Genomic DNA, 25765 nt, shown 5'->3' on the forward strand with positions numbered 1-25765 from the left:
TGATATGTGGTACTGGTTCGTGACACCCTAATATAGTGTAAGCAGAGGCTAATGGCCCATTCTAGTCAGATCCTAGAAGACAGGCACAGTAAGAAAGATGCAGGCCCTAGGGTTCCAGAAGATTAGCAGAACTCAATCAGGGACTTGACTAAAAATCTTCTTACTGAATTCTGGTAAAGACTATGACTGCATTGTGCACATGGCCTGAGAACTTGAGTGTGACTGAGTTAAAAAAAAAAATTAATGGATTTTTTTGTTTGCCTTTGAAATCTTAAAGCAAGGTAATATGCAGGCTCTGTCATGGCTAGTGTTTGTGGGTCTACAGAAAGAAGAGAAAAAAGTAAACCAGAAAGATTACTAATCATCTCAACTGAATAGAACAAGCAAAGAGCTTAAAGTTACAGACAAAGTGCTCATGGAGACAGGACTGTGGGGAGGAGGTATGGGATGTGGAACAGTCAGAGGATGGACTGGAGGTGGGAATAAAATCTGGAATGTGAATATATATATATATATATATATATATTGTAAAAAGTGTCAAGTTGATAAAGGGTAGGTTTGTGATGGCTAACATATATTGTAACCATGGCAGGTTCTAGAAACATCTGGGAGATAAATCTCTAGTCATGTGATAAGGTAGTTGCTTTAGGTTAATTGCCATAGAAAGACTCATCCTGAAGGTGGGTGGTACTTGATTGAAGAGAGAGAGAGAGACAGAGACAGAGACAGAGAGAGAAAGATCAGCTTAGGCCAGCATTCCTCACTTCCTCCTGACTCTGAATACAATGTGGTTTTAACAGTCACAAGGCCTCCCTAGCATAATAGACTACATCCCAAATTGTAAATAAAATAAGTGATGCATCCCTGAATTGTTTCTAGTAGAGTATTTGGTCAAAAGATAGACAGACAGACAGGCAGGCAGGCAGGTAGGCAGGCAGGCAGGCAGGCAGACATGACCACTATTTCTGTGCTTCTGTTTCACAAAAGGAAAAGGAGAACAGTGAACAAAAAATCATAAAAGCAATCATTAGAATTGCTCCTCAGCAGAAAAAGCAAACCAATATGCTTTGTCTATTAACATATTTTATATGTATAGATGTAAGCTATCATCAATAAGGAGCACAGTTGTTCTAGAATAAATCATAAGTACACAGCAGACACTACACAAAAAGGAAAATGAACCGCAGCTTCAACCTCACAATGCTTTAAAATGCATACTTCTCTCTGCCTCTCTGCACATGACTGTATAAAAACTGAATGACCCTGTTTCTTATGGAAGAGAAAGCTACGCAAGACTTTATTTTTTGGTTGTGGGTTTTTTCTTTCTTTCTTTCTCAGCAGGAAGAGTGCAGAAGCCTCCTCCAGGTATTCTCACCTGAGACAGAAGGGAGAGCAGCACAGGCTCGACAGGTGGGAATCCGAGGAGGTAATAACAGGCAAGTGTCCCTGAAACTCACCGAATGGAAGAAGACAGAGAAGCAAGAAACTTTGACCAGACTGGGGAAGTTGGCTATGAAAATATCCAGAGATTTTTACAGGATGTTGTTATGTTTAGGCTGATGGAAGAACATGAAGGAGAGATAAGAGTTTTATAATAGCTAGTCCTTTGCTTTAAAATAAGCACACCAAAAATAAAATACATTAAAAAAATTAAAACAGGGCTGGGAAAATGGCTCAGCACTTAAGAGCACTGGCTGCTCTTGCAGAGGACCTGGGTTCAATTCCCAGCACCCCCATAGCAGCTCACAACTGTCTGTAACTCCATGTTCAAAGGATCCAACACCCTCACACAGACATACAGGCAGACAAAACACCAATGTACATAAAAATAAATCTTTAAAATAAATAAGTAAATAATAAATAGATAAATAGATAAATAAAGAAAAACACGTATGGAGGAAGTTTCAGAGAATGTAAAACAAACAAAAAATATCTAAAGTCATAAGCTCAATTGTAAATGCAGTTGCAAGGCAGCCAGTATCCTGGAAGTTTCATCTAATAGCACTTTATACTTAATAAATGCTATTGAATGGCAGAAAATACATTGTTATGTACATCCTAGTACCTCACAAAGTAGACACAGGGGTTATTACACTTTGCAGATAACGTATTACTTTGTTTTACCTCGGGGCAAGCAAATCTGTCTCATCCTTTGGCTCCAAACATCAGAACAACCTGTCTTCCACTAATTAATCCCTAAAAAGGCTCAGTTCAGTAATTCAGGTGAGATAGATAAACCAGCTGGGGTCAAGCCAGGTGAGCCCTCAAGTGATCTTCTCCATTTCAAAGCCCAACTTGAACCAGTTGGTACACGCCTACAACCCCAGTACTCAGGAAACAAAGAAAGTGGGGTGGGTAAAAATCAAGAGCTACTCTGCTCTAGTTCTACATAGTGAGTTCCAATACAAGTAGGGCCACAGGACACGACTCTATCAAAAGTCCAAACAAATGAGCTGTCTTGAATAATACAGGAACTGTTTTCAGCTACCTTTAGGTTTTAGAGCAAAGCTTAAAGCTCTGGGGAAGAGGACTCCAGCAAGCACCAAGGTAACAGATCGAATGGGATGGGGTGGGGACATTGAGTAAGGAAAGGATTGAATGGGATGCGGTGGGACATGAAGCCTGGGAGTAAAGAACAGAACCAAAGTGTTTGACCCAACCCAGGCTGTGCCCAAGAAATCTTCATGTCTGAAACCATCACTGTTTGCAAACCACTGTAACTCTGACGACCACTGAGACTTAACAGAATATATTTACAAAGGAAGCAGAGATTGCTCCCTGTCTCAAGGCCAACCCCCTTCCATACTTCTAGTAAGAGAAAATGTAGGGAATGATAGAAAAACCGCCATAGGCCATTATGTTGTGGGTTTTCTGTAAATCTTTGATACCCACAGCCTATGTGTTGGTCTCTCTAGATTCCTGCCCAATCATGACTTCTCACACCTCTGTCTGCCCTGATGTCAGTTCCTTTCTGTGGCCTGGGTTTTAATGAGACACTGTGGCTACCCTTCCTGAGGTGATTTAGATTCTGTTATTCCCTCTACAGTTTGCCTTTTAGACATAATCTATACAACCAAATTTGGACTACTAACATCAAAGGCAAGGCCCCCTAATATCTATTAGATCCCAATTCATTAAATCTTTCTGACTCTGGTTTTTCTGATTTATTACAAGTATTTTTCCATTTTTCCAACCCCTGATCTACTTTTATAGATTTTATGATATAATAATTTATATTATATGTTTTTATATCTAAAATGTTTAGGTTTCTAGATTTTACTTTATATTGTAGGGTTTTTGTTTTTTGGTTTTTGGGTTTGTTTGTTTGTTTGTTTGTTTGTTTTAGTATTTACACACATACAGTGAGATATCTTGGATGAAACCCAAACGTAAACTTTAAATTTATTTTATATATATACCTAATATCCATAGGCTGAAGACAATTGTACACAATATTTGTTTTGACTAAGCACATGTGGCCAGATATGTAATTCTCCATTTGTGGTGTCATGTTGCTACTGGAAAACAGTTCAAAAGAAAGAATTTGAGCAAAATACAGACAGTTTGGGCAGAACTTTATTTAGCAATGCAAAGTAATAGTGTCCCCCCAGGCTTTTTTTTTCCAATTTTTTATTAGGTATTTTCTTCATTTACATTTCAAATGCTATCCCGAAAGTCCCCCATACCTCCCACACACACACTCCCCTACCCACCCACTCCCACTTCTTGGCCCTGGTGTTCCCCTGTACTGGGACATATAAAGTTTACAAGACCAAGGGGCCTCTCCACAACGATGGCCGACTAGGCCATCTTCTGCTATATATGCAGCTAGAGACACTCAACTATTAAAATCAATGGATTCATGAAATTCCTAGGCAAATGGATGGATCTGAAGGGTGACCCAATCACAAAAGAACTCACATGATATGTACTCACTGATAAGTGGATATTAGCCCAGAAACTTAGAATACCCAAGATACAATTTGCAAAACACAGGAAACTCAAGAAGAACCAAGACCAGAATGTGTACACTTCGCCCCTTCTTAGAATTCGGAACAAAACACCCATGGAAGGAGTTACAGAGACAGTTTGGAGCTGAGATGAAAGGATAGACTATCTAGAGACTGCTGCACCCTGGGATTCATCCCATAATCAGCCTCTAAACACAGACACCATTACATATGCCAGCAAGATTTTGCTGAAAGGACCCTGATATAGCTGTCTCTTGTGAGGCTATGCCAGTGCCTGGCAAACACAGAAGTGGATGCTCACAGTCAGCTATTGGATGGAACACAGGACCCCCAGTGGAGGAGCTAGAGAAAGTACCCAAGGAGCTAAAGGGATCTGCAACCCTATAGGTGGAACAACATTATGAACTAACCAGTACCCCCAGAGCTTGTGTCCCCCAGGCTTTTGAAGTGGGCTGACAAAAGGCAGAGAGCAGCTGCCCCTTTGTATAAGAGAATGCTCAGCAGTCTCTCTCAGTCTCCTTCCCATTTTGGTGGGTGCTATCATTAAGTCCTCCACCTTAGGATTACCCTTTCTCTGCTACTAATCATGCGGTGCACCAAGATCCTTTGCCTGTTTCTCAGGATACTCATTGATAATGCATGAATTGATGTTGGGAGAGTTGTCCTACAGCCTAATTTCTGATATAGTGTGAAAACTTGGAAAAACCCTATCTGGTTCCATCTGATGCTAAGTATAACAAGGCAGTAGATTGGCCCGGGGAAACTGGTACATCTTTAATAAGAGCAGTTAGTGTTTAATAGCTCTTAAAGACTAAATGTGACATGTTCCCCTAAGGCTCATGTGTTTAAACACTTGGTCCCCGGCCGGTTGCAGACTTGGGAGGTTATAAAATGTTTGAAACTAGCCGGGCGTGGTGGTGTGCGCCTTTAATTCCGGCACTTGGGAGGCAGAGGCAGGCAGATTTCTGAGTTCGAGGCCAGCATGGTCTACAAAGTGAGTTCCAGGACAGCCAGGGCTATACAAAGAAACCCTGTCTCTGAAAAAAAATAATAAATGTTTGAAAATGGCTTCTGTGCCCCTATCAGTGTCCAAAGCCAGTAAAGTATGTCATGGAAGGGAAGAGGGCCACCACTGACTGATTTAAGTCTGGTAACCTTGGAGCCCAGGCTGTCAGCCATCCACTTATTCTGTCTAGAGTCTCTTCCATAGAACCAGAGCTCTGAGCTGGAGCCCAGTCTGCCATCGTGTCCTCCACGGTCCCACTCAGGGAGTCCACAGCACATCGACGCGCTTCTAATTCACTTTTTATTCTGTCTTAATTCCGTTTCTTGAGATGTCAAAATGTGAAGAGTTTTCAAATCGAGCTTTCATTGCTATGGATAAAACTACCAAAGCCTTCCAAATCTTCCAAACTATAATGGATTCCTTGCCCCCAAAAAGTTGTGCCCAAACCAACCTCCTCCTCTTTAAAGATATTTTGGCAGTATTTTGTCTCTGAATTTTTTTTAAAAAAGTGTCCATTTCATAACTTGGAAGCGAGAAGAAACAAGCTTAGTTGAAAGTGTACATAGGGACCAGAAATACAAAATCAAAAAGGGCTTGTTAGTGCAAGAGGAGGGGCAAGCCATATTGATAAGCCAATACTTATCAGTCAAAAAGTATTTGGTGAAACTGACCGCAGAAGCATCATGCAGTCCATTCTCCAAAAAAGACTTTTTTTTTCCTCCTCTACATCTCTGTAGCCTCATGTATGTATGGCTAAGGGGGAAACTTAGTGACTATTGAAGGGTCCCAGGTACCCCTAAATAAATGGACCTGAAAAACAACCATCAGTTCATAGATTAATGGAACGTTTCAGAGAATAATTGTGAGTTTGGGTTCATTTGCAACTGAGACATCAGAGTGCAAGCTGTGTTTGGGGCAATAGGTAAGAGACGGGAGTAAAGGTGTCTGTTACCTTACACAGTATAGATATATACCCCAGCCCTATTTCAGGAATGTCCTGAGAAAGAATGTTGAGGGGTAGGTTTTGTTACAGCAAAGCTTGATTGACTGGTTTTCATTTTTGTGCTTCCAAAAGTTATCATTCACTCTGTTGGTGTTAAAAGACTCACAGTCATCATAAGGTCTGATTGGCTGAATTAGATAACCAGGTGTTCTCACATAAACAAAATGGCAGGAATCCCAAGAATATCATCTTCTTTATCATTCATGGAGGGCATATTCAGCACTTAGATTGGCCTGTTAAATTTTCAGTTTTGTTTATTTGGGGGGAGAACAGGTGATTGGTTTCCAGGAGACCTGGTAGCTAACGCGGCACAAGCCAAACAGTGAGCTTTATGGGCAGGTAGTCTCTTTCTGTCTGCTCATGAAGAAGATAGGTCAGGAGCAGACTGAGATGCCCAAGAGACAGAGGCCATGAATGAATGCCCATTTAGGTTCTCAGAAGAGATTCTTGGGTGACAGAACCACTTCTCTGTGTCTGAAAGAGGTCTTTTAATTTCTCTGTGGATTCTCCACAGTTCCTAGAAGACAGGGTCTCCTGGAACATGAATTCTATTCTTCTGGGTTCCAAAGGAAGGAGCAGACTTGACTTGTGAACTGTGAATCCAGCTGGCGAGCTCCATCACACCAATGGCTGTAAGGGTAGAAAGCAACACGGTAAGGGAACTTTCCTTGTGGCTACTATGATCCAGTGGAACTGAGTTGGGAATATTACAATGAGTTTGAGGCCAACCTGGGCTACAAAGTGATATTCCAGTCCAGATTTAAAAGTTATAACAACTTATGAAATGACTGTATAAAAACCATAGACAAAACTCCTGAAGTGGTAATACATAGCTATAATCTGAATACTTAGGAGGTGAGAGCAGGAAAATCAAGTGTTCATAACTACACTCTGTTACATAGTGAGTTCAAGGCCATCCTAGACTACAAGACACTCTATTTCAAACAAATAAACAAAACAGAACTCCTGTTAGGTATCAAACCCTGAGACAAATGGGTGATGTATCTACTTAACATCCAAAGCAGACCTGGTTGCCAGGTTCTCTCTGCAATCTCTCAGTCCCTTACTCCCACCCCTGCCTTCTACCCTGAACTCTCCTTGCTCCTGCATGGGGACTGGGGTGGGGGTGGGGGTGCTGGGCTGCTCTTCCTTATATAATCTAACCATTTTGGTTACCTTTGGACCTCCTGGCTGCTGCACCTGTTTCCTCTGCTCTCTCTTCTCCCTTGCCCTCCCCCTGTCCCCACATGGCACATCTCAGTCTGACCATGTCCACTCTGGACTCTGCCAGATGTTCTGACATCTGGCTATGCTCTCCCATAAATCGACTGTAAATCTTCTCCTCCACTGTACCTAGGAGCAGTCATGTACCTTTCTATTTCTTTTTTTCATTCATTTGGTGCTGAAACTCAGGACCAATCATGTCCTTTCCTTTCCTCTTTATTCAATTTTTCATTCACTCACTTCCAGAAAGAAACAAACAAAACAAAAGTCATGTTCTTTCAGCTGCAGCTGAGGTTGCAGACATTCTAAATTAATACTGCGATGCAAGTCTTCAGGTCCTCACTCCTGTTAGCAAGGGCTTTACTCAGGAAGCCACCTCCCCAATCCTGACAACATCGTTTTTTAAATACATATGAGTCTTGAGGGAGCTAGAATAGAAGGTTTAACAAAAGCTAAGGCTTTTATCTTACTCTAAGTAAGCACTTTTCCTTGGTTTCTAATTTAATTGCTTCATGGAGAAGGGGTTAAACTCTTTTTTCACTAAAACACAAAAATGTCCTTTGAAACTGGAACCATTGTTAACAAATCATCCAGGTTTCACAGAAATACATACACAGACAGAGAGAGACACACACACACACACAAAGCTAACATTTTTATTTTTTATGGTGGAGAGCAAGAAAATGAGGTCTTTGGGTACTTTTTTTCATCTTTTTTAATTACATATGAATATGACTTCTCTTTTTAGATAGAAAGTTGTTATCTATCATACATAAGCTTACTTTGGAAAGCAAGCATCTACTGATGTCATGCCAGTAGATAATGTTTTACGCTTTTAAAAACCGTATCATGTTGACCAAATTGTCGCCTATAAATGGATAAAGTAAGTGATCAGTACTAAACATAGCACAGGGACCAGTTTTCTCAGCCTTTGTATACAGTTCCATACTTAGTAACTTAAACTGGGTTTCCTAGAAAAAAAGAAATGGGGAGTTTGAAAAACTTGTGACTTTTTAATGGCAGTTCTCAGGAAAGTGATACCCAATTTAGAATTTTCTTCACTCAAACTGTCACACATACAAACACACATATACATAGTTTCACATTGCCTGAACACAAAACTGAATTATTTGCCCCTAATATTATGTAACCATTTGTATGAGCCTTGGATTCTAATTATTCCTTTTTCTTTTTTGATTCAGTTTTTTTTTTTCTCTATTGACCAAGTCAGAGGAGGCAGAGAGAATGTAAAAGCTGGAGGAGAGAAAAGAGTACTGTTGGGGTCCAGTCTTCTGGAAGTGGCATGGCTATCACAAACATGAACTCACAGAAACTGTAGTTACCTGCACAACACCTATACAAGACCTAGCCAGCCAAAATCCTAGCAGAGTAGATGATCTCCGGACCTGACTCCTTACTGAGGAGCTACTGACACTGGTGTAGAGAATCATTCTCCTTCCAGGATGTGGCTACTGCTTATAGGATTCTCATGCCCCAGTGAACACCATGTGTATATGTGGACAGCACTAACTGAGATTATTGGGATATTTATATTTTTACAAAATAAATGCCATGAAGTTAAGATGAGTGTGTGTTAGGTGGGAAGTAGACGGAGTTGGACAGGGGAAATGTGGAGTAGATATATTATTTGACTGGATTCATGAATGAAATACTCTAAAATAGAATTTCTAGAGCAAGAAAAACACACAAGTAGAAACCCAAGAAAGCATGAATGACTCTAATAATATCAGAGAGAACTGACTTTTAAAAAAATCAAAAAATGATGAAGAATATAATTAGGAATGATAAAGGGATAGATTTATCATGAAGAAATAACAATTGTATATTTATACAGCCCAAACATCTGACTCAGATGTATCTTAAACAAATATCAAATGATTTAAGAGTTTATAACAATTGTACCGCAGGAATATTGCAGAAAGCTTCAACATAACACTTTTCAAAATAAATCATACAGAAAAAAACACTGAAGAAACGTTGTACTTGAGCATATTAGATCAAATAGATACAGTAGAGTACACACCACCTAACAATCCATCTGACAGAAAAAGAATACACATTCCTTTCCAGTGTACTTTCCATGAGACACTTTCCATGCTCCAGACACTGGCGGTGCACATCTTTAACATCTTTAGCACTTGGGAGGCAGAGGCAAGCAGATATCTGAGTTTGAGGCCAGTTCCAGGTTACAGAGCAAGTTCCAGGGCAACCAGGGCTACACAGAGAAACTATGTCTTGAAAAAAGAAAGAGAGAGAGAGAGAGAGAGAGAGAGGGAGGGAGGGAGGGAGGGAGGGAGGGAGGGAGGGAGGAAGGAAGGAAGGAAGGAAGGAAGGAAGGAAGGAAGGAAGGAAGGAAGGAAGGAAGGAAGGAAGGAAGGAAGACCTACCTCAACCTCAAGAACAAACAAATAAAATACCTAATATTAAAAGCAGGAAGAAAAGAAAACACTTCCATGAAAGTACCCACCATGATAGATAGGATCCCATGAGTCAAAACAAATTCTTCCACACTTCAGATGTTATTTGATATATCTTGTCATAGTGATAAGAAAAGTAACACATGAAAATGAGATACCAAGAATTAGGGTTGTCACAGTACACCTACCTAACCATGTGCTTGAAAGGCATTCTGAACTTCAGGAGGAATATGGAAGAATTTTGGACAGTGGGACAGTGAAGCCTGAGAGTTCCATAAATGGCAACAGATGGGACATTCTAGAAGAGACTCAAATTCCAGATTTACAATTTTAAAAAAATGTGATTAATGAAGGCTTAGCTCAAGAGGTTTTATAGGAAAACAAGGAAGATATCAAGGACTGGGCTAGAAGAAATTTCTGTTATATGATGGCAAAGAAGATGGCCACACACTGCCCATGTCCTAAACATTTGATAAAAACTAATGGACTAAGTTATTTGGTAGAGAATATTTCAAAACAGCATAGCCTGTAGGATGTGAAGTGATTATTGCCCACTGTCTGTTCTGAGCTGAGTTTCCTATGAGTTTTGAGAAATTAGTGGAACATAAAGACATGAAAATATTCATGGACAAAGGAATGTAAGAAAATATAAAGCTTCAAATAACGTGGCTGTAAACAAAGTAATGGTGGCTGTTAAGAGATACACCTCATCATATAGGAGCATTGTGATTTTACCCAAGGATGAAAGGAAAGGTACCCTGAAGGCAAAAGCATAAAGCTTTATTTATGATTTCTGGCTTTTCTCAAATCTCTCCCTGCTATGTCCCTGATTCCTTCATTTTGGAATTGGAATATTTACTCTGTACCATTTTTTTGGAAGTATATAAATTGTTATGTTGTGTTTTGCTTTGTCTGTTTGTTTGTTTGTTTGTTTGGAGAGGCTCAACATTAAAATATTACCTTTGGGGGGCTGGCCAGGTAGCTCAGCAGTTAAAAGCACCAGATGGTCTTCTAGAGGACTTGGGTTCAATTCCCAGCACCTACATGATGATGACTCACAACTCTGTAACTCCAGTTCCAGAAGATCTGAGTATCTCTTTTCTCCTCGGAAATGTTCACCAATCTAATTATGTTTTCTATCCCTTTCTTTACCTTTATCCCTCTGAAACACACGTAATTTTTAATTCACTTCATTTCCTTTTGGTTCTATAGATATTCTTCATCCTTCATGTAATTTTTTATTACCCTTCTAACAGAAAAATTAAACAAACTAATTAAGATTAAAGTAAAATGTGTATGCAAAGGAGGGGGAGCAATTAACAATGTAAAAAATACACTTTAAATATTGGAAGAAAATATTTTCATTACTTTTATGAGATTATTATATAGTTACATCCTATCCCACTTCCCTTTCCTTCATTTAAACCCTCCTAGATATCCATCCTTGTTTTCTTTTCAGTTCATGACCCTGATTTTCATTAATTGTTGTTACATACATAGATACATATATTAATACATACATGCATACACACAAATATGCACATATAAACATAACTCCTAAATACTTAAATACAATATGGAGAACTAATATATGAAATATATACAAAGAACTGAAACAACAGAGTAATAAGAAAACAACTCAAGTAGCAAACTTTCAAGAGGTTTGCACAGATATTTCTAGAAAGAAATAATCAAAATCACAGTACAATACCACCTGTTACCTACCATAGAGGCTATTGTTAAACACAAAAGACAAGTATTTCATAACGATAATAGAAAAAATGAAAGCTGCATTTTTGGTGAGAATATAAGTTATTGATTTATTATGGGAAAATCTATGTAGTTTCTAAAACACGTACAATATAATTGCCATATAATGTAGCAATTCCACATTTATTTTCTGAGACATTAGAAATAAGTTTGTTTTCTTTTTCTTAATTTTTTTATTATTTAAATGCATTTTATATATCAAACATATTAATAATATTGAGTATTTTGAGAATCAAATAATACATAAAATTTTTTTTCAACTTTTATATTCATATCCTTTCATATTCTAAAAATATCACTAATGAACATTTAATATTATCCATAACTGAGGATCCTATATCTAGTGTTTAATACTGAATTGTTTCAAAATCTGCAAAGTACTCTTTGGGGATTAAGCATAGTATAAGAGCATAAAATATTAAAAATGACTCATTAAGAAATATATTCAAAGCCTGGCGTGGTGGCGCACGCCTTTAATCCCAGCACTTGGGAGGCAGAGGCAGGCGGATTTCTGAGTTCGAGGCCAGCCTGGTCTACAAAGTGAGTTCCAGGACAGCCAAGGCTACACAGAGAAACCCTGTCTCGAAAAACCAAAAAAAAAAAAAAAAAAAAAAGAAATATATTCAAAAGCCCTTATATGATACCACCTGACATAGTGAGAGAGTATTTAAAATGCATTATATATCTGTGTACATTGCCTAACTATAAGTTTACGTTAAAAGATTATCAATGTTTCTAGGAGAGAAATTATTTTATCAGTAAGTATATTTAAAACATTTCAAAATAGCAAAAATACACATGAGGCCCCCATCACACATACAGTAGAGGACTTCCGGGTCTGTGTTCATTCAGAGGTGTTGCCCCTAATGCTCAACAGACTGGAGGCCCCAGCGAGTTTGGAGTCAGGTGAGGTGGGGAGTGGGGACATCCACGTGGAGACAGGGTGGGGTGGGGACGAGGTGTGGGATGTAGAGCAGTCAGAGGGTAGGTGGGGGGGGGGGGCGGGGAATGGAATACTGAGTGAAATAAATAAATAAATAAATAAATAAAAAGAAAGAAAATGCTAATTTCAATCACAATGAGAAAAAATATCAATAATATTTCCATGATGTTTGTAGAACATGATTTTGATATTTAGAAATCAGTTTGTTAAAGAGGTATCTGCACTCATTCACTGAAGTCCAATTCATAATATCAAAGATATAAAATCAATCACAGTGTCCTCCAACAGCTAAGCAAAGAGGAAAAATATGGTGTGTGTGCCTAGTGGCCTTACGGAATGCTGTTATATTTGTGCTAACATGGATAGAATTGCAGAAAAGTATGCTAAGTGGTATGAGCAAAGACCAACCACCCACTCGTTCTTTGTTATAGTGGGGACACAAAACAACTTAATTCATAGAAGTTAAAAGTAGAAACTTGCTTAGAATCTATAAGGAAGATATGGAAAGTAGAGAGGTAATTGCCAACACAAAGTCTTAGAACACATAAAATTTTATTTTGAAATCTATTTGACGGCGTGAATATAATAGACAAGTGTGTCTTGCAGTTCAAAATGATTAAGTGTAAATTTCAAATGTTCTTATCATATGAAAATTAGTATTTTAGGTAATGGATTTAATTGTCAAAGGTTGTTTCAAGGATCATAGCATCACTTTGTATACCATAAGCTAGACAATTATAAATTGTTATTCGTGATATTTTTAAGAAAACATGAATTTTTTCTTTTTTAAATATTTTATTACATACATGAATTTACTTGTTCATTTTGTGCCTGATCATTATGCATAGCTGCATAGCATATGTATGGAGATCAAAGAACAGCTCATGAAATGTAATTCTCTCCTTCTACCATGTATATTCCTGGGATGGAATTCAGGTGATCATATATGATGGCAAGCACCCTATCCCATGAGTCATCACTTCAGCCTCACACTACCTTTTCTACATTTTGCTTTTATACAAGACCAGGAGGGGGATAATGAATTAATAATAATAATAACAACAAAAATAATAATTTTTACATGCATGATGATAAAATAGTATTGTAAGTTACATTTCTATATAATTTGGCTAATAGTAATAAATAAATGAATAAATGTCCAGATGCCTTAGTATTTTCTGTTGAGATGGGACAAGAAGATAACTCTTTTGTGCCTCAAAAGAAAAGGTTCAAGGCTTCAACACTTCTTTGTGTCTTATGTAGGTTCTACCACCATTCTGCATCATACATCACTTCCATGAAGATGTATCTGATGGTCACAAGGATTTTAAGTGAAAGGAACAAGTAGTCAATAATGGCTACTAAGACTGCTGAAAACAGTCCAATATATTACGATCCTGGCCCTGCCACATTCCAGATCATCACAATCTCAGAAGTTCTATCAGTCAGTGACCCTCTTAATAATCTTTTGGTGGTGGTGCACACATTTAATCCTAGCACTTGGAAGGCAGAAGCAGGTGAATCTCTGAGTGTGAGGCCAGCCTGGTCTACAGGGTGTGTTCCTAGGACAGCCAGGGCAACCCAGAAAAAGGAACAGTCTCGAGAACAATGTAGTAGTAGTAGTGGTAGTGGTAATGGTAGTGGTAGTAGTAATTTCTGACATAGATGTGGCTTCTTCTGGACACTTCAGTTCATAGCCACATAACAAGTTCCGGGCCAGCCTGCCTAACTCAGACTCTAACTCGAAATAAAACAACTGTTAACGCACTTTCTTAGTTTGTATAAATCTTTACCTTTAATCCCTCTACTGGAAGAGAAAACGATTTTTAAATAATATGCATGAATATTATGAAATGATATGAAAACCACTCACATCATGAATTGAAACACAGATCATAAAATATAATTGTAACAATACAAAAATCATTTTACAAGAAATATTAGTAAATAGTATGCCAAAAGTTACCAGCATATAGTAGGTGTTTATTGGTGATTTCTTTGGTTATTCTTAAAGTTGTGTAAATGTTCTATAATGCTAATCACATCTACTTTCATATAAAAATTAATTTAATTTTTATTTTCTTTTATTTTATTGTTGGTTTTTGGTTTTTTTTAATTAGGTATTTTCCTCATTTACATTTCCAATGCTATCCCAAAAGTCCCCCATACCCTCCCCCCAACTCCTCTACCTACCCATTCCTACTTCTTGGCCCTGGCGTTCCCCTGTATTGCTAATCTATGTATTTAAACATAACTTTCATTCACAGTATTATTAAAGCGTTGTTTGTTTGTATCGTACATTTCAGAATTCAGCTTTCACAGTCACCTCTGGCAAGCAGGGATCCTGAGTTGAAAGAGTTAAGAAAGAGAAGACATCAAGTGCTACCCTTCTTTATGAGCATCATCATATCATTCTTGAGCTTCTCTGCCCACTAAATTATCTTTATGGAAAGAAGACCGTATTCCCTGAGAGTGTCACTCAAGACCACAACACAATGTCTAAGTGATGATAAATGGTCCCTGGCCACAGATGGAAACAGCTTGACTTCTCTTTGGTGGTCAAGAGATTGTCCTGGATCCGTTACATCACTAAGAACCCAGGAGTGCAAAGCAAATTCCTGCACTAATTTATTGAGATAAAATTATACTACCAAATTTCAGATGATAAAGGGGATTATAAAGAATTTGCTAAGATTTATACCACCACATAAATTGTGGAAAGCATGATTTAAATCAGGTTCAAACGGATTATAAATCCAAATCTACTACTCAAAATTATATGGGCGGCAGAGGAAGACAAAGTAGCTGATTTTCCTTATACACTTACTTTTCATTAAATAAAAGGTTTCACTTTCTAAAGTCACCATCACTCCAGCTTTTGGATCTACAGCTCAGTGGATCCTGGACTTTTTTTGTGGTTTGAAGACTGGTAGGGTCTATGAAGGAAGAGGTTGATGGTTGCGATGAATTGGGACCAGGTCCCTGACCTCTCTCTCCTAAGAAACCATACCGGTAGTATCATTCCCCATCAGAGAAACAGATACAAGTGAAGGGGAGGCTGGCAAAGTAGCCCTGCATTTCACCTTCTCTGATGAATTAGTTGACCCGGTCATGGCTGAGTTGATCCATCTGTTGAATGAGGTGGTTACATTGTAACCAATCCTTAAACTGCTACCTAGAAAACGTGCTTGAAACAACAAGTTTAATATTCATGTGTACACTGGTGTTTATATAATTAGAAAGAGAATAAAATTCAATTTAAGTATAATTGAAATACTCAAGTAAGAAAATGATGTGCATTGCTTTGTTCTTTTAAAGCTGGCTCTAAACAAAGTGTAGCAAATAAGGTAACAGGTTCTGTTTATGTTGTGACACATATGTTGATTTATAAGGCCTCTCAGGGGAACTCATAGGAGAGAAGAGTGTCTATCTGTCCCCTAACACCCTTCTTAAAAGGATGCAATTCCCTTTAAAGTCAATTATGTCACAACTGAATGCTTTGATAACCTGCTAGAAATAGCAGACACAGTGTTATTACAGAGCTAGAGGAAAGGGAAACCCCCGAGGGGCCACTGGCCTCTGTCATTTCTCTACAGTCAGCCCCCTCATATCCCTCATAACAGTGACATAGGAAATTCTCTGCCATCACAGCTAGGTCAGTGTCTGATGCTCTTCCCCTCACTATGAATTCTCCATCCTCAGAGGCCTCTATGTGGTAACTTGCAGGGTTCAAATGGAGGTAATGAGCTGCTTTCCATGTCTTCCGTACACACCTCCCATTATTCTTGCAAAGGTGACAACTGCACACCTCAGCCGCTCTGGTCACATTGATTATGTAGTTGCCAAAATCAGAATTCACAAAGCGGTTCACTTTCGTACAGTTCTCCTGAAAAGGTTTAAAGAAAAAAAAAAAAATGGATCAGAGGTTATAGAGCCAGAGGCAGCTCTTTAGACTGAACTAAAAGGATGGCTTTGTCCTACCAAAAGTAGGTTATCTCTTGAATTCTACTGTAACACAAAGATCTCAGATCGGAAACAAGAAAGGCCCTAGAGGCAGAAAATGGCCTAGTTAGTCAAAGTAGCTGAACCAGCAAGCTAGCCTAAGTCAACATGTAGATCCTTGCCTTCTTTCAAGTCATACATTGCTCTCTCTCTCTCTCTCTCTCTCTCTCTCTCTCTCTCTCTCTCTCTCTCTCTCTCTCTCTCTCTCTCTCTCTCTTCCTAACTCTCAAGGTAATGAGTAGTGTGAGGCAGAAAGAAACAGACACAAAACAGCATCAGCATCAGAGCAGATGCTCCAGGCTATTTCTCAGAAATGAGCAGTTCTTTCTGGTGGTGTTAGAATCTGAGTTGTCACATTTACTATTTATTGTAGACCCTCCCACCTGTAGCATTCTGAACTTCTCTGTTAAGTATACTTAAACATAACCTGTGGCAGGTTGTACATTCCTACATACAACTAGACACAGGAAAGCTGGTAACACTATATCATTTGTGTGTGTGTGTGTGTGTTTTCTAGTACATGTTCTTCCTAGAGGTCACCTTGGTTAGATATGCTGTTTCCTGATGAAGCCCCATGAGTCCACAGTTGAACCTCTGGTTCTCTGTATAAATGCCCATAGATGTGTGTGATAGCTATTCTTCTTCATCAACTTGACTAAATCTGGAATTAAATTAAAACCCAAATGACTGGGCCTACACCTGTGAGAGATTTTTTTTTCTTAATTAAATCATTTGAATTTGGAACCCACTTCCAATCTGGATCTTTGAGGTGGGAAGGTCCACCTTCAATCTGAACCACATCTGCAGGCAGTCTAAATAAAGGACATGAAAGAAGGGAGCAAGCTGTCTCTCTGCCTGCTTGCTCTCGCTCTCACTCTTACTAACAAGTCCATTCCTTTACTGACTTTGGGGCCCTACTTCGTCGGGATTCTGATATATACTTAAGAGAAGCTGAGGCTTCCAGCCTCGTGAACTGAACAACTACTGGATTCTTGAACCTTCTGTTGGTAGACAGCCACTGGTGAACTTCAGTTGTATGGATGTATATATGTATATATGCATATAGGTGTGTGTGTGTATAGATACACATATATATGTACTCAATGAATATATGTATATACTATATTAATATATTATATGACCATATAATCATTATATATTATATGACCAATCATTATATAAGTTCTGTTGCTCTAGACTCTAGAGTTCAAGAGAGCCCAGCTGGCTTCTCTATAGGGAAAAACAATACTTTCAATAGGAACACTTAAAAGTTATCTGTTTCTACTTCCCCAGATAGGATACAACATATTTCATGCAGTGGTCCAATGCAATAGATCTAGCTTCAGAGAAATCTGTTGTGATCAATAACTGTTCTGCTACTAACTAGCCTAATTAGCTGTCACCCTGCTTGATTTCCCCTCTTGTCTCCTTGTCTATGAATGAGTAGTCACTAGCTGGAATGACCATTATGTAAGCAGATCCAAAGCAAACAAACAGAAAACCTTACTCTCTTAGCACATGATAAATATCAAAGAAATATTTGTGTTATGATCTCTATCTTCTCAAAGTTAATATTTTTAGACAAATCTAAGTGCTAAGCACTGGTTTTAACTTTTATCCCAAAACTGGCTTGCTATGGGAATAAAGAGAGCTTTGATTAGAGTAATCTCTACAGGAAACAGAACAATATACCCCTGAGGTACTGACTTACCTCAGATGAAGTTAGATTCATGTCTCCCCAAACAACAATGCCTGCTGCTCCCAACGCAGCACTTTCTCCTATGGTACTAATTAGATCTTGCTGGATGGAAGAGAACGGAGTTAATTAGTCATTGGAAGATAAATCAACTCATCAGGAATTAAGATTACAGGCTGAGACAAATTCTCCCTAGAAATCATCCCCTGTTTCCTTAAAGGAGCATAAATGTAAAGTAGACTGATGCTTAGAATCACATTCTCTGATTACATACAACAGTGTGTGTGTGTGTGTGTGTGTGTGTGTGTGTGTGTGTGTGTGTGTGTGTGTGTGTAAACAATATAAATCAGGCTAAACTCAAACTCATAGATTGTCCTTGCCTTTGCCTGCATCTGAGTACCTGGATTAAGAATGCATGCTACCATGCCTGGCTAATATAAATATTTTGAAAGAAAATATACTATATTTTAATAGGCAGTATTATTTTTAAATAATTGGTGTAAAAATAGTCACCAAAAGTCATTTCCTCGAAGTTGACTGGACGCATTTACTTACAAGCAAGGATATAAATGCATAAACAGAATATAAAGATTTTCCTGTTCCCAAGACACGCCTTTTCTTCACCAGCACACTCACTCAGGCGGCTTCTTGTCCTTTTGAATTCAATCCAGGAAAATGTACAGAGCTTAATGTCTCCATACTCTGACGTCCAGCCTTTATATTTGGCCCCTGAAACTATATTTTATTTCAAAGTATTGGACATAACGGGGTTTATCTAAGAATCACCTAGCAATGACAAACCCACAAGTGTTTCTCCAAATATGGTTAAGATAAAGGATATCAAGGTTTCAGAAGGAGGAATTTGTGTTTTATCATTTAAAGACTATCTCAGTGCCTAAACACAACTGTGGACGTAGGAAATATAAGGGAGAAATAAGAGATGGGTATATGTTGTTGGTTTCCTAGCTTTTTAAATTGTAAATGTATTCTCTCTATTCTGGATATTAATCACAACCTTTTACTCCAGGGATAAATTTCCCTATGTGGTAGAAAGTGGTTAGATTAAAAATACAAGCAAAAATATCAAATTGTTTTTTACTTTGGCCATCTTATCATAACATTCAATATCTGGGATATTACTCTTTGTCTGACACTTCTACAGTACATCAACCAGATTAATGTCCATCTTTACAAAGTTTTTTACAGACATTTTTCTGGAGATTTTTAAAATGTGAAGAGGGAGTTAAGTTTAAACTAATTTACCTTTCTGGTTCATATCCATTTCTATTCTCCAGGTCCATATTATCAGACAGCCCACAGAACAGGAAGGGGAGGCTCCTTGGGGGCTCAAATGAGATGATGTACATTTAAGGGTGTGGAAAATTGTCAACCTTCTGGTAAATGCAAGCAGAAGAGGAATCACCCATGCAGTGCCCAGATTGTAGACTGCAAGATGTATATCTGTTGACTCAAAGATGGAAGTAAGAAAAATGCAGACCACTGACTTGAAACAACCTTGAGACTAGCAAGATGATAGTCACACAGTATGATCAGAAGCAAGTCTCCAAGCGCCTGCATAGGATTAAGGAGATTATCAGAGGAGGGATGGGACACAGCATTTACATCTTGTACTAAAGTCATTGATTTACATTCACTAAATATGGAAGTTACAGATTTATGTGGTGACAATCATACCTTCTAAGGTTATATTAGTTTAACTGTACCATTCCTTTGGTGTCATTATGAGGAAAAGGTTTACTGGGACAGATTAAAGACATAGCAAGTCTTTAAGCTCATCTTGACCAAAGATAAGGAGGCAGTATTTTTAAAAAGTGATTGTCATATTGATTCACTGTAATCTGGCAGAGATCAAATTGATAACTGAATCATGGACCAGGTAAAGTCTGGAGATCAGAAAAGCAAAGACACTAGGGAAGCCATCAAGAAAATGCCTTTGGCAGTATACAAGGACCACCTAGGAGTTGGAGCCTCATAAATAGTAAGAAGAAAGGAACAAAGTAGTTATAGCAAAAATAAGCCTCTGGGTCCCAGTATCATCTCTGGTCTCTGGGTCCCAGTATCACCTCTGGCCTCTAGCCTCTGGCCTCTGGCCTCTGTGCTGTTGCCCATGATCCTCAGATTCAAATCATTGTTTCAGAAGTTGATAAGTACTTTGGTTACAGGATAAAAAGAATGAAGCCAGTCTGAAATTAATCAGAAAATGTCCTCCGTTTATGCTAGCTAGTTTCATAGTGCCAAGATAGCAAGCAGGCCACTGGTAGAAAAAAAAAAAAAGAAAAAGGCTTCAATGTCCTTACCTATTATAGTGGTGGGTAATACTGACCACCCAAGCAAGATCCACCCACTAGTACAATAATGTCACATCTGTCAGAGGAGTAGTCAGCCACTTTGTGCTTAGATTTATAGCCCACTCAACAGGAGGAAATTCATGTCTAGGAGTGAACACCTGGTCAGAGGCCTGTGGCTGGTGAGGTCATAGGCCTTAGACATAAAGCTATTACTAAACTTTTTGATCATATTGCCAGCCTGTCCTTAATCACCTGTATTTATTATATTCATAAATATATGCTATTCTTAACTTCAGTCAGAGGAGCTCCTTTTGGCAGTGAGCAGTGATACAAACAAATTCATAATTGTTTCAGCATTGAGAATAAGAATGTATGAGTGTCCAACCCTAATTGGGACATTATGTCAATCCTCCACACCCTCTACCATTCTAAGGTTTAGGGAGCTCTATGGAAGTGGGGACAGAAAGGGTGCAAGAGCTGGTAGGTGAGAAGGAGGGCTTTGAAATGCTGCCCTCTCTACATGGTATGGCTACTGCACTTATGAGCTCACTGCAGCTATGGTTTCCTGAACAAGACTGAGCTATTTAAAATTCTAGTCTAACAGGGCAGAGCACCCATGTGGTTCCACCCCTACTTGAAAAGCTGTTGGCAGTTGGTGGTTGTTGGAGAGATGGGGAACTATTTTAATATGAGGATGTAGCTACGAATAAGTTGCTAATGACCCCATGGATGGTCCCATTCCCGTAGACAAGCAGATAGTGAAAGGCCAGATGTTGGATTCAGACTCCATCTTAGAGAACCTGACCTAAGGTTGAACTCTCTAGCACCAGTTTCCAGGTTACTCCCCAACAAACCTGTGTCTCCAGGTTACATACAAGCCTGGCCCTGGCACTTCACTTCCTAACAACCACCTATCAAGAGGAAAGCAGAAGTTAAGTTTATGGTTTGGCTCCCAGCACCAGCCAATTATTTTAAAAGACAACAAAATTCCATAAGAGTTCCCCAATCAGATGTGGGCCAGGCTAGAAACACCCTTGCTTGCTTACCATTTCCTATAAAATCTTGTCCTGGCTGAGAGCTCAGGACTTTACCCTCCTGTCCTGCTGTGTCACAGATGGAGATATGGCCCATAAAAAGAGCCTAATGTGATTGCATTGGAGTTGGCTCCTTAGTGGTATTTGGGGGCTCACAAACGGGCACTGAATGGGCTAAGTGTGTTATTTAAAAAGAGCCTTGAAATGAGAGGGATATGTATTGAAGGGAAGACCAAGGAGACTTGAAGGGCAAAGTGCAACGTGGATACAATCAAATTACATTGTATACATTTAAGGGGGCAAAAAGAAGTAAAGGGTATCATACTTAGATTTTGACCCCTGGTGCTTACCAGAATTTATATTAGAAAGTAGTGTACTAATAGGAGTCATAATGAAATAACAGAGTCACTAAGGAACTTACTTTATATGATAACCCAGAAATTACTTACAGAAAAACATTTAAATCCTCAGCCTCAGAAACACCTTTCATTGTTTTTATAAATCATGACGTCACATTATGTCTAGATTGAATTTATATGTTGGTCGTGCAGGCCATCTTCTCAGTGAAATGAGATATCACTGCCTCTGTATTGTTCTCCCAAGCTGCCTAAGATTCTCAGATAGACCATGGTGAAGTTCAAGGCTTTGATACTTGTTTTAAAATGATAGTTATTCCACATGTATCTCTGAGGTGATTCAAATTTTCACACACCTTTTTTTTTTTCTTAATCATACTTCTGTTAGATTAGATCAGTGGAGTAGATAGTCCCCACACCTACTCTCTGGTTGTTTTGTTTTGTTGGTTGGGGTTGGGGTTTTGTTTTGTTTTGTTTTGTTTTGTTTTGTTTTGTTTTGTTTTGTTTGTTGTTAACAACCAAGACTCTGGGTTCTGGGAAGGTAAAGAGATATGCTACCCAATCCTAACTGTATGTGTGCATGCATTCTAAAATTCAGACATATTGGAGAAAAATAATGGAAGCCCTTCATAGTCATTCAGAGTTTGGAACAAATGAACAACAGATTTTTTTAATTTATGAATAGAAGTTTTTTATGATAGGTTGAATGCAGTGGTGGGAATGTTGATATTTTTAAACACTCGAATAGAAGCTCCCCTTTCAAGCCGGGCGTGGTGGCGCATGCCTTTAATCCCAGCACTCAGGAGGCAGAGGCAGGCAGATTTCTGAGTTCGAGGCCAGCCTGGTCTACAAAGTGAGTTCCAACACAGTCAAGGCTACACAGAGAAACCCTGTCTCAAAAAACAAAACAAAACATAAAATAAGCTCTCCTTTCAGAAGGAGATGAGGCCTAAATGCTGGTGGTGATACTTTCCTGGGAAGGAAAAGTAGCATTTCTAAGCCATCACTATTTTAAAAATGTTACCTGAGCTATGTGCAATATGCAGAATGTACCAGCACACTAAGCTGTCTTTCCAAATGAACATTGTTCCTTTACAGTTTAGAGTTCCTTTTTCCAAAAATAAATGAATCATCACTTTAAAAAGGGAGATTATTATTTTACATATAAAGTTAAAATACACTTTCTGATATATATTTAGCATATATATTATAATACATAAGATTATATATAAATATATAGTATGTTTTAATTTTCCAGTGTCATGGTTGTTCTGTTAAAGTTGATATAGCTTTTCCAAACCTCCCAAAAGTGACCTCTTGCCATTCTTGATTCAATTTTTGCAGCTTATTTTGGGAGTCACTGTGAGTTTCAGCTGTGGGTGAAGACTTTCACCTTCTGCATAGTGTTGGAAACATAGCATTTTCTCTACCTCCCACTGATGCACAGCTTCTCCTTTGAATGAGCATGCATAGTAAAGCCCATACCTGAGGGTTTCCTAAGCACCCATATGAGGCTGTCAAGATACAAGAACATCTTTTATCTTGTAGCACAGGCTACTCAACTGAAAGTTATAATAAGGAGAGAAAAGAAATGTCCCTGTTGAACTATCTCAAACCCTTTGATGGTGAGTAAAATGGAGAAATATTATTGCATCATAAATGCAATGGCTGAAACAGGGTTCAAGTCTTCTTGGTGAGGAAATATGTAAACGTTAGTACCCACATCCACCCTTTTTCCTAGAAGCTACTATTTAAGTGATTAGAGCAGCAATGGAGAGAAAATCAGGCTGAAAGTCACTTAGTTTAAAGCTTGCTCTTCTGGACCTTTCTGAGTGAAAATAATCAGGCACAAAGACAGTCCTCTCAGAGTTTTAACCTGGGTTGCAAAACTGTTCATGGTTAACATTGAATTTCCAGCCAAGCCCACGCTACTCTGCCAGATTTCCACTAGCAGGTCAGTGAAACAACTATATCTAACATGGATCAGTCTACAAAATTACAGATTTTCTTTGTATTTAGAATGTCTTTCATTCTACTTTTACATGTATGGCCAAACCATCCCATTTTGAAACATCCTCTCTAATTTTTTAACCTGTGACAAACTATTTTAATAATCTCCCACGATAACCAGTCATAGGGAATTCAGTAGCTTCTAGCATCAGATGTCAGGGTTTTGTTTTGTTTTGTTTTGTTTTGTTGTTTTGTTTTGTTTTTTTACCTCTCTGTGTCCTTTAAAAGGAATGATAATAAGAAAGATAACAAAATTTAGTGTCCAGGAAGGAAGAGTCTAAGCAGGTCAGTAGTCTAGAAAAAAATAAGATGCTAGTTTTCCACTAACTGGGTATTCTTCAAAGGGCAAAAATAACAAAGAAATGTTTCTTTTAGATACAGAGGAAAGTCTCTACTATGGGGCAAGGAGAGTCTTACCTTAGAAAGGAAAAGTAATGGTTCCTCTTTGTAGCCCAGCTGTGTGTAGACAAATACAGGCAGAGCATAATCCTGTGATGTCATGGTGGAAATCCTCAGTGACTCACGCACCCGAAATCGTGAGAAGTGCAAAGTGTTTTCACTGTCTGCAAAGGATTTCCTAACACTGACAGCCGGATACAGGGCTGTACTGCTGTTCCAGAGCCAAGAGAGGTCGTTGTTCCTCAAAACTTCCTCTTCTGGGCATGACCCAGTATAGTTTGTGGCATAAACATTATAATTGTGGCAATCAGGATATAAATAATAACCCCAAAGGCCCTTGGGTCTGCTCTTACTTCCCAATTTGATAGTTTCCTCCATGAAAGCTTTTGCACTTTTCTCAAAAGTTGCCTTGGCTGAATATTCGATATCAGCAGCAGATATGTTCTCTTTCATATCAGAAATAAGAGTTCTTGACTTCTGTCTGTAGATATCCTTTGTGTTCCAGTTCCGGGCCCACTGTGGGCGCCAATATTCCCAGTCTATAACAGCAAGTCCACTGAAATTTTCAGAAGGTATGTAATAATTAATATCCTGGGCAGCTTTTTTCAGGTGTACTTGTAAGCTTGTGTTTTGGGGAAGACCACCATTGATGGGTACCCCTTCTGATGTATACCATGGGTAATATCCCAATCTGTTGGCATAAAATATAACAACATTTTGCCCCCTGTCTTTGAGCCGAGGGCTTCCAACCATCTGAAACACTTTTAAGTTCAGTGATAAATTATATTTTATCAAACACAGGTCTGTTGGAGCATTCCAAGCAGCAATAAATGGTTTCCTTTGATAAACTGGAAGTCGGGCAGGTTTTAGGGATGAGATAGACTTCAGGATAAGAAGCGTGAGCAGCCCCGATGTAAGATGTACTGGTTGAAAAGCACAGAGTCTTAACTGTCCTTCAGGCAATAGTTGCATGATAAGATAGAACCTTCACTACCTCTTCTTCAACGTAATCCAAAAGACCTGTGGAGAAATTTAGCTTTCTGTTAGTAATTACTTCCAAGAGGAGAGATGCTGTTACTATTTATTTATATTTTCAGAGCACAATTTATTTTAAAGTTAAAGAAATTCTGATGAATGGATTGAGATGTAAAATCAAGTGTCATGATCAGGTTTCTACTCGGGGATAAGCAAAAGGATTCAAAAAGTGTCCAAGGGTTACAAAGCCTGTATGTCCACAATAAAATATGGATAAGATGTGAGGTTTATGATGAAAAACAGATGCGAAATAATATTTACAATCACTTTGGAAAGCTTCCCAGTATCAGGCCTTACACTTCAAATGCTTTAATTGCTTTATTATAACAATTATGTAACAATCTGTGATTGCACTTTTATTTCACAAAACAGGAAACTAAGACAGAAATGGAGTGTTCTGATTGATGTCCCCTTACATGAAAGATGAGGCTATGCAAGCAAATACTAGAGAAAATGCTAGCTAGGTTAGGGGAGTGATTGCTCGGGCTGTGAGGGATATAAGAGAACCGCGGTCAGTGGCAAAGAACACTGCGATGGAGGTGCACTCGGGATGGGTGAGTAAGAGATGG

General features: G+C 38.6%; 1 protein-coding gene across 1 annotated transcript; it reads right to left on the reverse strand.

Moving 5' to 3' along the window:
- Nucleotides 1-15839: 15839 nt before the first annotated feature.
- On the reverse strand, nt 15840-25133 carry LOC110297024 (hyaluronidase-4). Its single transcript, XM_021165823.2, has 3 exons — nt 24180-25133; nt 18069-18158; nt 15840-16241 (listed from the first exon to the last, which is right to left on the reverse strand). The coding sequence occupies exons 1-3, from the start codon at nt 25131-25133 to the stop codon at nt 15840-15842; spliced, it is 1446 nt and encodes a 481-aa protein (XP_021021482.1).
- Between the last annotated feature and the right edge of the window lie 632 nt (nt 25134-25765).

The sequence above is a fragment of the Mus caroli genome, unplaced genomic scaffold (genome assembly GCF_978045245.1).
Source record: "Mus caroli unplaced genomic scaffold, Mus_caroli_1 scaffold_7, whole genome shotgun sequence".
Classification (NCBI taxonomy): domain Eukaryota; kingdom Metazoa; phylum Chordata; class Mammalia; order Rodentia; family Muridae; genus Mus; species Mus caroli.

What these genes read in the sequence shown, in the direction of transcription:
- LOC110297024 (XM_021165823.2), bottom strand. Translation starts at nt 25,133, where the DNA reads ATGCAACTATTGCCTGAAGGACAGTTAAGACTCTGTGCTTTTCAACCA. An exon ending in CATTACTTTTCCTTTCTAAG is followed by an intron (nt 18,159 to 24,179) that starts GTAAGACTCTCC and finishes TCTTCCATCCAG; the next exon opens with CAAGATCTAATTAGTACCAT. An exon ending in TGAATCTAACTTCATCTGAG is followed by an intron (nt 16,242 to 18,068) that starts GTAAGTCAGTAC and finishes AAACCTTTTCAG; the next exon opens with GAGAACTGTACGAAAGTGAA.